The sequence below is a fragment of the Chaetodon trifascialis genome, chromosome 4 (genome assembly GCF_039877785.1).
Source record: "Chaetodon trifascialis isolate fChaTrf1 chromosome 4, fChaTrf1.hap1, whole genome shotgun sequence".
In the NCBI taxonomy this organism is placed as follows: Eukaryota; Metazoa; Chordata; class Actinopteri; order Chaetodontiformes; family Chaetodontidae; genus Chaetodon; species Chaetodon trifascialis.
Window position 1 is genome coordinate 4,633,928 of NC_092059.1, and position 14,616 is coordinate 4,648,543.

General features: G+C 42.3%; 1 protein-coding gene across 6 annotated transcripts; it reads left to right on the forward strand.

Annotated features, from left to right (window-relative positions):
* Positions 1-1,312: 1,312 nt before the first annotated feature.
* On the forward strand, positions 1,313-13,901 carry LOC139330397 (sex comb on midleg-like protein 2). 6 transcript variants are annotated; one of them, XM_070961273.1, is made up of 15 exons: positions 1,313-1,399; positions 3,372-3,475; positions 4,302-4,376; positions 4,911-4,981; positions 5,398-5,632; positions 6,831-6,919; positions 7,025-7,268; positions 9,438-9,703; positions 9,818-9,911; positions 10,026-10,229; positions 10,342-10,503; positions 10,737-10,865; positions 11,634-11,855; positions 11,947-12,110; positions 12,210-13,901. In XM_070961273.1, exons 2-15 carry the CDS (start codon positions 3,454-3,456, stop codon positions 12,333-12,335), a joined length of 2,103 nt encoding a protein of 700 aa, XP_070817374.1. In that variant the 5' UTR covers positions 1,313-1,399; positions 3,372-3,453; the 3' UTR covers positions 12,336-13,901. The 6 variants fall into 6 exon arrangements, with proteins under 6 accessions (XP_070817374.1, XP_070817379.1, XP_070817377.1 ...); XM_070961278.1 differs by having other exon boundaries at positions 4,302-4,352; XM_070961276.1 differs by having other exon boundaries at positions 11,950-12,110; positions 12,210-13,880.
* Positions 13,902-14,616: the final 715 nt, after the last annotated feature.

Genomic DNA, 14,616 nt, shown 5'->3' on the forward strand with positions numbered 1-14,616 from the left:
AAAAAAGCTAAATACAGGAAATAGCCCCTGTAATTGTTCATATATATTTGATTTATCAATTATTTAATTATTATTACTAAAGCGTTTATGTTTAAGAAGAATTTTACTTTTGCAGCTGTCCTGTATGTACCTATTTTCAATTATTAGATATATTATTAGGCAGTTTCATGCATAAAAATGCCTCTCTCTTTTTTTTTTTAGATGATCAGAATCTTCAAGCAACTGCAAATGTAACTGAGTAAAATCTACAATATTTCCTTCTCAATTGTATTGGACTAGAAATTTGAATTAGCGTAATATGACAAATGTAAGTAAGTCAAGGAAATATACTTTAAATGTACTTCATTTTAAAATAAAACACATATATGAGTGCCCTGTTTTCCTGATCATTGTTGCTTTTATTGATCATATATTTTGTTACTGTAGGCCACTTCCGGAGTTTTAGCAGGAGCAGAATCGTGCCTGAATATTGAATTGTTTGAAAATTGTCGTTCATCGGAAAGTTGTGGGTGGGGGAAATCACAGGAGCTTGAAACTGTTTGGGACAGTGAGTCATATTCTGCCATCTGCCTCATGTGGTGAAGTACCTGGTGGCATACAAAAACACTTCATGTTTTGTGTGTTTTTATTATTCTGACAGGATGTTAGTTTTTTTTTTTTTTGGTTGCTCTTATTTGTCTACTTTTTTTTATTATCTTACTGTGAATTTTCCAACCGTATGATCATAATGGCTCATTACCTCTTTTGTGTTATTGCTTATTATTATGATATCTAGTCTCTGTTTCATAAATCATCTATTCTGTTTGCTATAATTAATTTACTTATTTACAACTTTTGGACTCTGTTCATGTACACTGATGTATTTAATGCCATTATTCAGCTGTAGGGTTGTTCTCCCTCGCATTACGTTTTAAAATGTCAGTCTTTTCGCTTGAGTTGTGTACACAACACCGGTGTGAATGGTCAGAGTCTATATTAAATATAAGTTTTCATGTTTTTTAATGTTTTTTTCTGACACTGACAGAGCATTTGACCAGTTTTTACCCAGAGCAGGGGACACATTGAAAAAGACCCTGTAAAGAAGAGAAAAAGTGAAGATGTATGACTCATGTTACTTTCTGGAATCCAAAATTACAACGCGAGTTGTTTGCAGACGCTGATTGGATAAAATGAGTAAACCATTACCTGGTTGGCTGTAATTGTGAGCATCGTGAAAATTAATTGGCCTACTGCTCTACACGTCCAGCCTCTCTCGCTGTTTTGCTTGTCTGTCTTCGCTTTACAAGACAATCTTTGGCATAAATTACATGCGTGTAAGCATACGCTACATTCGTGAAAAAATGGCAGCTGACGATTAGAGAAAAGTGTGTGGATCTTCACTCGAAAAAAGACGGTACTTGTAAGTTTTTTCTTCAAACTAAATAATATAGAGTTTCGGAAGAATGTCAGATGAAGCTCCACGATAACGATTATGCGTAATTCCCATCGATAATATGTAAGAAACTGCTCTCAGAGGGTTAACGTTAACGCTAAGGTTAGCCAACCTAGTTATTAGCCAGCAGTGGTGGCTAGCAAATCAAGCGGTCCTAGTTGTCAACATTGGGTCCAGACTATTACCTGGAACCGTATAGCGTTACATATCAGATACGGTGTCGTAGAGCAAAGATACACTATTCAAAATAATAACTGCTTTTAGCGTAACGTTATATCGAAAGCAAATTGATTTTATACATATCTCGGCATTCAGCTAACCTAGCGGTTACCAGCTAAGTTAATATTAAGAGGCTGTTGTGAGGTAACATAACGTTAACTAGCCAGCTAACTTACCGTTGGTAGGTATGTTAGCTAGAGTAGGTTAGAAAAACATTGTAAAGTGTGCGGATAATTCTTCCCCGACATGAAGCTACATCTTCATTAAGTTAACTTATAATGTTAGATATTGTGGGTGGTTAATTACCAAACCCATACATGTTACGTTTGCGCCAATTTGTCTCATTGAACGGTAACGTTAGCTTCATTATAAGGTTAATAGTTATTCAAAATGGCTAATTTTACCGTTGGTGTTAATGACTTCACGTTAGCCTGTTTTGATAACGTTACTGTAAGCGGTCGCTTGACGATGAAGACACTCAGTCCTGTTTTCTTCGCATTTCACCTCAACATGTAGGACGGTTGTTTTTGTTTCCTTCGTAAACAACCTAGTAAAGGGGATTCGTTCGTGTCTCGGGCATGAAGTTCCGAGGTGACACTTAAGTGGGATTTGGAAACGCGAGGGGAATGCACACCAAGTTAAAGACGGGGTCACACGGGAGCTGTCCCAAAACACCGCAGGCCTGTCGTTACATTGCTGAACCTCATGAGAAAACCCACCATATTACAGGCTTCCTGTCTCTGTGGGAGTGTCCATTACTGGAATACCACACTACTGTACTTAAAAGAGGTTCTGATGTTCTTTACAAAAAAAAAAAAACAACCTAGTATTTCCCCTTGCTCCATGTAACACAGCCTCAGGTTTCATGTGACCCCCTGCTGAAGGTTGTTTTCACATTACTTCTCATTCTGCTTCAAACCAAATCATACATTGATTCATAATCTCTGTACTCTTTAAATTTCAATTTTACTAAGTTAGTAATTACACATAACAATAACAGCTTATTAGTTATAATACCTAACTATATTGTCATTTGAAAACTTGTGTAGTAAATTTTTGTTGTTCACCTCTGTAGTTATGCGCTCAAGTGCTAAAACACCCAGTCAATGGTTAGCTCGACAGAGGATTTGATCCTTTTATTGTTTAACAAGGAGCAGTGCCAAACCATATGCTGTTTTCAGCGTCTTAAATATGAGGCTCTGCTGCTTTGCTGTGTTTTACATCATTATAAATCTAAAATCGCTGGGTTTTGGACTGTTTGTTGGATTAAATAAGCAAATTGAAAACATGATGTTGAGCTTTTGAAAGCTGTGATGGACATTTTGGCTCTTTTTTTTTTTTTTTTGACATGTTATGTACTACGTGGTGATAATTGAGCAGTTAATTGAAAGTGAAAATCATTTTTTATAGCTGTAGTATGTAGTAACTGTTGCTCAGCGCTCCTAAGGCTGGGTTATGAAAATGGTCCATTAGCTATATAAAAAAAGACAGCTAGTGTCTGCTTATTTCGCTGCAAATAGTTATATTCAAACAGCTGATTTCTACACAGTTCCATAAATATACGCATTAAACGCTAAAGCCCTTGTATTCCATACCATGAGCCTAATGAATGAATTGTAATTTGGATTGTGCCTTGTGCAAACGAACGAATGAATCTCTTTGGAAGTAGTTTGTGTTTGTTTGTGCTGCATTTCATATGGAATATTTTTACCTTTTGTAGGACAAATCTACACAGGCACAGAAGCATACTCTGTCACCACTGGTCGTCATCGTCGAAGTGTCACCATCGGTCATCAGCCACCATGGGAAAGACTCCGCTAAAAGGCAAGGAGATGTCATTTTACTGTGCTTGATAAAGACAGCGTTTGAAGGTTTTTCTTTTGGCAAAGTTGCCCTGAATAAAATGTTATATTTGGTTGTGCTCTGACAGCTGAATCTGGACCTTTTGTAAAGGTTTCTTAAACACATTAGTAATGAAGAAACGTGAACCTCTGTAGTACTCAGTAGTTATACAGGGAACATGATGTCCTCAATGTATGCATTAGTGATGAAGATGTGTACATTCCCACACTGTCTTCAGGAGAGACTTAAGATATTACTTTATTAATCTCCCACCTGGGAAATTAGGGAAGGGCTCTAATCACACACAATGAGTGCAAACACCTGTGTGGGCATACAGTGGGACAGTGGGACTTACGTATAATGTGACAACATACAGCTTCATTTGTGTCATCATGATTGCCTTCATGAGGTTACTGAAGGCATTCCAGAGTTCTCAATTAGATATTCTTTGTGCCATCTGCTGTGACGACTCAAGGCTTCAGCGCTGTGTTTCACAAATGGGTGTACATTCCGGTATTTTATTCAAAGTTTGACATTAACTCCCACCGAAATCCACATTTGCATGCATTGCCAGTTTTCAGTCTGTTATCTCTGACTCGTGTTAAAGTATGCAAATGTGATGATTTATCACAAGGTAGTTATAACTTAGAGCTAAAAATGCTCATTGTTGAAAAGTTATTGAACAGAGTTTTCAAAAAGGGGCATGAAGAGATGTTTGGAAAGAGGGTATTGCACAGATAAATCCATAGATTTTTGTATTTTCATACATTTACAAAAACATTTTTTTTATTATCCTGTTAATTTTTAGATCAGAAAGATGGCAAAAAGGAGAAACCGGGAAGGACAGTTCCACTAACAGGTACAAGCCCTGCAGCAACTAAAGGTGAACTTTCTATATCACATTTAGTGATGGTACTTGACTTGGTTTACGAGTCTCATTCACTTTGGTTGAACACAGGAGGATCTTTTTGGCTTTTTATAATCTCAAGAGCCTATAGTCACATAACTTTTATACATTAACTTTAGAAATCACGTGCCATTGTTTCAGCAAGCCAGAGTCACTCTTTCAAGTTAGACTCTACATGATACCAGCACTGCCTCAACAACACTTTCCCATAGATGTTCGGTCTTTCTGAAAAGCTCAATCACAATATACTATACTATTTATGTATATGTGTGTGTGTGTGTGTGTGCACTATATACTACACTATACTCACTATATAGAGATTTTCTGTCCTTATTCTACACTATGAGGAAATCTTAAGCCTTAACTGAGGATAGTGGACCAGAAATGGGTTTAGAAAGGGACAATCCATCCATCCATCCATCCATCCATCCATCCATCCATCCATCCATCCATCCATCCATCCATCCATCTTTAATGGAAAACATTGATTTCTTTATGATTTTCCTTCAGATGCTTTCAGCTGGGAAGAATATCTAAAAGAAACGTCTTCTATACCAGCTCCACCAAGCTGTTTTCGTCAGGTATGACCTCTTGGATTTTTGATGTGCTTAATATTTACCAGGGATGAGTTGCATGAAGACATAGTCTTAGACTTAAATGTAAATTGTAAGTAATTGAGTAAGAATTTGAAGAAGTTTATTCTTGAAGAAATCAGTGTGTTGTTGTTTATCTTTCAGTGTTTTCTTTGGAAAGTCAGCGTTAAATTTAAAGTTGTGTAAGTCCTTAGGGTTACTGGATTTTTCCCATCACTCAAAAGTTCTGGGTTTATGACTTTTACTGTAACACTGAAAGAATACAGTCACACAGAAGCATGCTTGTCTTTCTTGCATCATTAGCATAGTTGACATTATCCATGCCCGGCTGGATAAATGATGCTTTGTTTGCAGTGTATTTGAGCAGTGTTTACAGTAGCAGCACATTTTCCCAATATCTGCAGGCTCGAGTTCCACCCTCCAACGACTTCAAGGTGGGAATGAAGCTCGAAGCCCACGACCCGCGCAATTCCACCTCAGTTTGCATTGCCACGGTGATGGGTTTAACTGGGGTTCGTCTGCGTCTCCGTCTGGATGGAAGTGACAACAGCAATGACTTCTGGAGACTGGTGGACTCCTCTGATATCCAGCCGATCGGCACCTGTGAGAAGAATGGAGACATGCTGCAGCCCCCGCTGGGTAAGAAAGCTGGGGAGGTGGGATGGACGCAGATTTTTGTTGTCAACTGCAATCATTTCAGGACAGTAAAGGATATATCTTAACCTTTTCATCTAAGAAATATTCCTGAAATTCAACCTATTCTGTCATTGCCTGATCCTGAAACCATAATCCATGCATTCATATCTTCCAGACTTAATCATCGTCATGCCCTTTTCTCTGGTTTACCTACTGTTACTAGGAGTCTTTTGCCTGTTCAAAATGTTGCAGCTTGAATCTTGAAAAAGTGGAAAATGTGATCATATATCACCCTCCTGGCCTCTCTTGACTGGTTTGCAGAGCTAGAGTGGATTTAAAGGTTTTCCTTTAACTCAGAAGGCCGTGCATGTACTTGCACCACCGTCCTTTTCTTGGCTAATTGAACTACATGCACAGGCACGCCGTCTTCGCTGTCTTCATGCTGCTCTCCTGGTCATTCCTTCAGTTAACAAAAAGCAGTTGGCTCAGAGCATTTGCCTGCAGCGTCCCTTATCTCTGGAATGGCCTTTCACTCCACGAGAAAGAAGCACATTCAGTTGAAATCTTAAAAAGGAGGAGGCTGAAAAGCCACCTTCACGCACTTCACTGCAGCCTACTCGAGATCTTAGAACTTGATGTGGTGAATCACCTTTTCAGATGTCCCTTTAAAATTAGATTTCTATCATGGTTGTTTTATTTTTATTTGCTAGCTGTATGTTCAGTCCCATGAACATCTGAATCTGAATCATGAATCTGTTTGATTGTAAAGTGCAGTGGAACCACGCAGTGTGGTGATTCTCCATCTTAAATAAGATTGATGAAATTGAGCTGAAAATGATGGTGAGACCATGTTGTAGTAACTGTTTCCTGGAGTCTCCTGTTGAAGTGAAAGAAAAATTCCCTACAGGCATCAGCTGCTATGATTGTCATTTTTATTTTGATTCATTGAAAGACCCTGAAGATAAGAGGAAGTTGGCCAAAATGTTTTGTTTATATTGAATAATTATGAGCATTCAGTCCAGTGAACGGCACTGAATTTATCTGCCAAAAATCAAAAATTATAGTGACGCCTCCTGTAAGAAAAGGTTACTAACAATGGAAATAACCCATAAAATCACACTGTGTGGTAATATAATTGATTTTTTGTGTTCTGAATTAGCCTCTCATTGTGCTTTAAATGTTATTACATTTTCTCTTCCAGGATTTCGGATGAATGCCTCCTCATGGCCCATGTTTCTGTTGAGAACCTTAAATGGAGCAGAGATGGCACCAGGAACAGCCTTTAAAAAGGTTTGTAATGCGCCAAAAAGCTTTGAAAACTTCCATTATACAAACAGTATGGCGCCATCTTACTGGCAGTGTATGTATTCAGTGAGGATTTTGCACTCCTTCCAGGAACCTCTGAGGCCCACCCAGAACAACTTTAAGCCAGGCATGAAGCTGGAGGCCGTGGACAAGAAGAATCCTTACCTCATCTGTCCCGCCACCATAGGAGAAGTGAAGGGTGATGAGGTCTTCATCATGTTCGACGGGTGGCGGGGTGCCTTTGATTACTGGTGCAAGTATGACTCTCGGGACATCTTCCCTGTGGGCTGGTGCTCCCTCACTAAGCACAGCCTCCAGCCTCCAGGCAACAGTGGTAAGTGTCAGCCTCTAGGTGGCAGCACACGTCTGCACATACAGTGAGGATTGAGGCAGATGCTGCAGTTTGTTCTCAATGTTTGATTTATACTCACTTTAGTTGCAATCACAATTAATAGTAATTATCCAAGTGAAATAAACACAGCCTAATCTTTAGCAGGTGCTGAACATACAGTACAAGAAAGCATGAAGGAATCTGTGTGTAATGTAATAACACACATTAACACACCTCCCAGGCGTAAAGTGTGAATGGAAAAGTTTGTGCATTTGAGGGGCATGAGCATAGATCACAGTTCAGATGAATGAGTGGATTCAAAGATTGAACAGACGTTCCCGGTGATGCCGCAGCTGGGTTTGTGTTGGTGGTTTTGCTTCACTAGTTGTTCTGGTGAAGTCTTTGGAATTACTTTTTCCTGGTTTAGTAAAACTTTCCTACTCCATGTTGTGTCCTTTCACACTTTTCTACGACGCTCCTGAGTCCCCATAGTGGCTGCACTGTGAGGAAAGTTTGGTTGCTTAGTACCAAGTTTAATACAGCGTTTTCAACATGTTCCTCTTGATAAACTGTGGCTATGTTCAGAAAAATGAGTTCCACGAGCACCGAGCCAACAGTCGTAGAGGACATGCTGTGTGTTGCATGAGAAACTTCGCAGACAGGCTGTGGAGTCTTGTTGCCGTGTTTTTGTGTCTCTGGTTGGTCGGGGAGTTGGGAACAGGCAGGATTACAAGTGGGAGGAGAAGCAGGAAGGAGGAGGATTTATGTGCCTCACGTCATACCAGTTTACATGGAAAAATATATTTACATAAAAGCTGCTCCGCACAGTCTGACTTTTGCTCAACCCCTTTTGTGTAGAAGACTCTGGATGGAGAGGATTACAGTATCAACCACAAAAAATCCCACGATGAGCTGACAAACAGCGGTGGCTACACCCGTACTTTAGTTTTTAAATGTACCTGCTCATGTGTGAGCCCACACACACTCAAACACACTCCTGTTCTCTCTATTCTCGCACATCTCACACTGACGGGCTTCCTCCGACTCCTCCTTCAGTGTGTGCTTTGTTTTGAGCGGGTGTCGAGTTTTGGAGGAAGATTTATTTGACTCTGTGTGTGGGAATTGTCCGGGAGTCTCGAGCACATACATAAACAGAAAAATATTTACTAGCTGAATAAATGGGCTCTTGCTTTGCGTGGGTATGTGTCAGTGTAAATGTTTTCCCTTTCAGCGTGGGGAGTTGCACTTTAACAACATTTCAGGTCTTGGCTATAGGCTTTTGTGTTATTTCTAGACAGACCCAGCATTCACAATACATGCATTTGGAACACAAAAGGCTGGAATGGTGATTCGTCTTTTGGAGGATTACAGATTGTTGTATGAACTTGAATTCTTCGCATTCAAGAGTTGGGTGTTATTCTGTATGATTGATATAGTGTTAGTATTTCTGCAGACGTGTGTGATCTTTGTCTTTGCTGTTATATTCATTTACTTACCTACATTTGTCTGCAAGTGAGGAAAATAATTAATAATTCTTTCACCAGCCCACCTCTACATTGTCCAAAGTCTGTTTTCAGAATAAGTTAATTAGCTAGCAGAAAAATGCACTGGAGCTCCTTAAAGTGGATAGTGTTGTTGTCCTCATAAACATGAAGGACATTATTATTTGAATGCTTGGCAGCTAGTCTGTATAATAGTCTGTGCTGTAGGCCTCACTGCTAACTAGTTGGCATCGTAATGCTACGCCAAGTTATTAAACAATCAGATATAAATGGCACGGCAGAACAATTATGCACACTTACAAGAAAACAAGAAATATGGAGCTGTATGACATAAATTGGAGCACTCCCCCTGTTATTTCCAGTAATGAGATGCCCCTTTCCAAACCCAGACTGGCACCAGACCTTCTCTGTACTTTGACTTTAATCCCAGCCACCACCAGCAGCAGCACAGCACACTGTGGTGCTCCCTGCATCAACAGATAATGACCTACTCTCTAATTAGCCAGCAGAGACTGTTCAGTGATTGGAAAAGTTGCAAACCAGTCTCCATTTTTATAATCCTGCTCACACAGTCAGTCCAGAGTCTCTGGAAGCAACAGGCTGCTGTTAGCGCTGAGCCAAGACTACATTTCTCTGTATTTTATATCCATGCCTGTGTTTTTCCTTCTAGTCACCCTGCCAAAGAACCTGCAGATCTTCCCAGTGTCACCCTCCAAGCCCAACAGGCGTTCCATGCAGTCCCCCTACAGACTCCCCAACCCTCTGCCCCCTTTGCCCGTCAGGAAGGGGGTACGAGGCCGCCGGCCCAAGAGTGAGACCATCGCTCTGCTCAAAGCTGTGGCAGAGGCAGCGGCTGCCCAGAATGGAACTGTACCCGAAAACACACAGCTGGTGCCCCGGCCCCACAAGAAGAGGGGCCCCAAACCTGGAAGCAAGGTGGGACCCTGACAAACAGAGCAGACTCTGAGATATTTAAACATGGGATGAGTACATTTTGCTGCCACCTTCGTTATGTCAAAGTATGTCTGCAAATAAATGTGTGTTTTTCAGAGAAAGCCCAAGGTTCTCCAAAGCCCAGCACAGCTGCCCAGCATCCAGGTTCCACAAGAAAGCCCCCCCAGCCTCAACTCTGTGGTTTCAACAGGTAAGCGCCGACGCTCACTGGCTTCCCGTAATCAGCTAATTCATGTTTTGCACTGACTTGAAGCTATCATTAGAAGATCTAATTTGGTCACTGCGTGTCTGTGTGTTGTTCCAGTGTGTGTGTACGTGAATAAGCATGGAAACTGCGGCCCCCACCTGGACAGGAAGCAGATGCAGCATCTGCCAGACCACTTTGGACCAGGGCCAGTGAATGCTGTGCTCCAGCAGGTGGTCCAGTCATGTATAGACTGCGCATACCAGCCGAAAGTCCTGCTCAGCGCTCTGCAGACTCATTCAGGAGGAGGCGAGATTGTCCGAGGTAGACACGGAGACGAAAGCTGTTTCTCATCTCAGAATGGGCTCGTTAGATGGGCTGCACAAGTATTCAAGCTTTCTGATAGACCAATAAAACATGCTGTCCTTCATCCCAGTGAGAACAGATGGCGGAGTTCGTGTGGTCAAACTCCCGGCAGCCTCCAGTGCTTCTTTTGTGCTGCGCTTCTTGGAGACGATGTGTCGTCACCTGCAATGCGACAACCTGTTCAGCAGCCAGCCGTTCAGCCACTACACGGCTTACGACAGGACCAAGTCAGGTAAAGCCTGCGCTCAGTGTAAGCGGTGTTTCAGGAGGGAGGCGTCGCTGCTTTGATCGTAGCTCTTAAACTAAAACTCACTGCACTCAAATTGTCCGTAATCACTCAAAAAGCCCAATACAGTCATCACACGTACGGTCGTCACAGAGGCAGCAGAGCTTTGCTCAGTCCTTTAATTTAACAACAAAGAACTTAAAGATTTGGGTTTAGTAAATCGTATCTGTCTGTTTCAGTGAAAGAAGAGGCGTTGGACGCTCCGTCTCTAGCTCGTGGCAGCAAACGGAGTCTCTCTGGAGTGTCCCCGCCATACGCAGCCCCGCTGTCACCCAAACACTTACGTACTGAAGCTCATCCTTCAGAAGGTACAGCTGCTTCATTCATTTTGTGCTTGTTATGCCTCTGACATCTCAAGAACCCCATGAGGCAGTGTCTTCAAATTTGGCACAAATGTCCACCTGGACTGATTTTTCTTTGGAGGTCAGAGGTCACTGTGACCACACAAAACACATTTTGTGTAGGTGAATTCTCTGTGGATGTTTTTTTGCTCGTCAGTGGGCAGACAGAGAGGCTGTTTCTGCTTATTTTACAAACATCAGTCAACTCACTCCACCTCAAACCATTTTCCAGCCAAAGATGTGTGTTATATAATATGATGAATAGTTTTCTCTCGATGCACTGCAGTGTGTATACCAGCTGATTGCTCTGTGATGGCGTCAGCATTGGCACTGAAGTGCTGATTGGAGATGCAGTAATGAGTCGTGCATGTTGCTGGATTAGTTCCTCTGCCTGCTGCATAGTGATGTTCAGGTTGTGTTTATGAGTTTAGAAGAACTTCAGTGCTTCAGGTTTCCAGTGAAAATGACCTAATGCCTTCAAAACAAAGTGAGGGAGGCAGCAGATACATCAGACTCCTGGAAGTCAACATGCCAAACATCGGTTAAGGGATCTTTGAAGTGCACTTGGACTCAATTTGTTATGTCGCAGTCCTGCACCGCCCCCTGTAGGTCATATCATTGTACTTGAATGCTGTCTGTAAATCAAAGTCACTAACTGCTTTGCAAATGAACTGTATTATTATTATCATCATCTTTGTTATTATTTGACTGTATTTCGTGTTTTCCTCTCTCCAGCAGAGACCCTGCCACATGAAGAGAACGGCCTAATAAAGGAGCAGCGCTACATGGACTCAGCCTCCAACTCCATGACCCCTCGACCCCAAACAGTGCGCAGTTCCTCAGAGTACCACTCTCAGGCCGGCGGCCTCTACCACCCAGGCAACAGTGCCGCCATGCGCCGCCTCTCCTCGAACCCCGCAGAGCTCAGCTCCTCGCAGCCTCTCAGACGAGTTGAAGGTACGGTCAGAGTCGATGGAACTGAATGTATGTAGATGCTTTACCTCTGCTTCACGTCCTCACTGCGTGCCCGTGTGTTCTGCTTCGGTAGCAGCCAGCTCCACCACGGGTCCTGAGGCCCTCGTGTCTGAGCGGGACGGTCTGCAGCTGCCCGGTAAAAACCCCTCCTGCTGGTCCATTGAAGAGGTGATGCAGTTTGTGAGGGACGCAGACCCCACAGCTTTAGCTCCGCACGCCGAGCTATTCAGAAAGCATGTGAGTCAACCTTGTCTGTTAATCGCTTTGGCTGCTGTACATCATCTGTTTCTCTGCGTGGCGTTTGAACCTGATGAGTCCCGTTCTGTGTTTCCGCAGGAGATCGATGGAAAAGCTCTGATGCTGCTACGGAGTGACATGATCATGAAGTACATGGGTCTGAAGCTGGGGCCTGCACTGAAGTTATGCCATCACATAGAGAGGCTGAAACAAGGCAAGCTGTAAGAGGAGCCAGGGCAGCCCTGTCCCTGCCAGGCCCATGAGCAAAGAGCCCTGAAGGAGCCAGCGGGGGGAACTGACTCACGGGGCACGCGGGGGCTACGTGCTACTCTAGACTCCACCTCCAGGGACTGACGAGATGTTACAACTTCATCCTGACTTCCAGAGTGGAGAAAGTGTGCCGTGCATTGCTGACACATTACCTCATCCCCTCATCAGTGAACAAAAGCTGTTCAAGTCTAACCGACGCCATTTGACTGAGATCCCAAAGGAAAAGAATCCCTGTAGTGTTTACATTGCGTAGCACATGTGCACACGTGGACACGTTTTTTTACGGAGCTGAAATCTTTTGATCCTGGTTTTGGATCCCCAAAGATGGAGAATGTTTCTTCTTATATAATGTTTTTAATATTGTTGAATTTCCAGTTAATAAGGAAGGGTTGATATACTGAAGAAAAAAAAATCCATCAGATGTTCTTCCCCAAGAGAATTTGGATGCTCTCTCGTCTGTGCTGTCGTTTCGCTGTTTTCACTCTTCACATGTATGCCTCCAGTATGGGTACTGTATATCCGCCTGTCGAAGAATGCTAACGTCGTGCATTCCTTTTCCGTTCACGCAAGGCAAGACGGGCGTTTTTCATTTGCTTGAATGTCGCCGGCGTCCTGGCAGGGATCACGTTGTATTAACAGTTCTGATTGAACCTTTTCCACGAGTGTCCTGCAGGATCATCTGCTGCGCGGCATGATGTATTATTGTGTCTTTAGCGGGCCCTCAGTTGCCTCCCAATGGTCCCCACGCAGTTCTTATCAGTCAGCTGTTCGTGTCCCAGCTTAGAAGTTCTGGGTTTATCAGTTTCAGTGGACAGATTGTTGAAGGAAGTGCAAATCCAACATTTCTAAGGGCTTTCTGTGTTTAGTTTCGATGTAATATTTTTCTCAGTCATTATCACGTAAGCTCGCCGGTCCGCCTGCGGCCTCAGTGTTGTCACTTTTGACCGTTCCAATCACTGTTAGCAATGAAAACAGATGTGTACAGTTTTATGGGTTTAACCATGAATATCAGCAACAGAATGTACATTTTGTAGAAACTTAATATTTTAAGGAAATCATATACATAAGTTAGAAATGTGAAGATAAAGGGGGATGGGGACGTGGTGAATATTTCACAGTGGATTCCATTCTGCTTTTTAATACTTAACACAGTGCTTTTAGTTCAAATACTCCCAGTAATAGACTCTGCCTTGCTTTACCTACGACATTTCTCAGGTTTACGTGGTCTTTGTTAGTACAAGCTTTTGTAGCATACTGTTTATAATATACTTAACAGAATTTTCCTGTTATTCCCTTCCTTGATTTGAAGACTTGTGCCATATGATATTCAACACAGGATCGAAGTGCTGTCGATTTCCCTCTCTCGCATCTTCTTTTTAAGTACTTGAAAAATATGTGTTGGAAAAAAACTCACTTGTCCATTACATCACACCAGATAAACAATATGTGTTTATGATGTTGTGTATTTCCTTTTTTTTTTATATAAACCTGTCAGAAACTAAAGGATGTGCGTGTGTTGTTACTGAGGTGAAGAAGTGAGTTATTTCCATTCACCGGGATTCCCTAGGAAGCCAAATCACTGATTGGCTGATTTTAGAAAATGCCATCAGTTGTCCCGTTGATAGAAAATGAGAGCTTGGCAGAGGACGAGCTCCGCAGAACGAGAACATTTCCATCATTAAAGCCACATCAGTCTCTGGGAGCGTTGTTTTGAAATGTTACCTCTCATAAGCCGGGCCTGCTCGTGTTTATTTATGACATGAAATATAAGAGAAAAACACGTCAAAACAATTTGAAAACACGTCAGAGACTTTGAGAAATGATTCTGGTTGATCACAAGCCGCGAAGTACGTCGAACATCTGACAACTGTCGGACAGAACGCGCAGCACTGCGAGGAACGATGCAGCGAAGGCGTAGAAACGTCGGCCCAGAATCTAAAAGACTGGATGCTTCATGCTGAAACCTGTGTGTGTGTGTGTGTGTGTGTGTGTGTGTGTGTGTGTGTGTGTGTGTGTGTGTGTGTGTGTGTTGAATTGACTGTAAACATCCCTCGTTTTAAACATGGCATCCAGACATTTCAGCCTCCTAAACTACAGAACGTTTGCCTCCACACCTGCAGGATTGAGCCAGTTTACAGTCACTGAAGATTGAAGACAAACCACCTTATTTTGTTCCATGAGATGCACAAACGCCGAGGATGTCAGACTGGTTTTACTGGATGAAACATTTTTGTCT

Excerpts from the sequence above, each read along its gene's own strand:
- LOC139330397 (XM_070961273.1), top strand. The coding sequence starts at position 3,454 with ATGGGAAAGACTCCGCTAAAAG. Across the intron at positions 5,633-6,830 it reads CATGCTGCAGCCCCCGCTGG|GATTTCGGATGAATGCCTCC; the intron begins GTAAGAAAGCTG and ends TTTCTCTTCCAG. Across the intron at positions 12,111-12,209 it reads CCGAGCTATTCAGAAAGCAT|GAGATCGATGGAAAAGCTCT; the intron begins GTGAGTCAACCT and ends GTGTTTCCGCAG.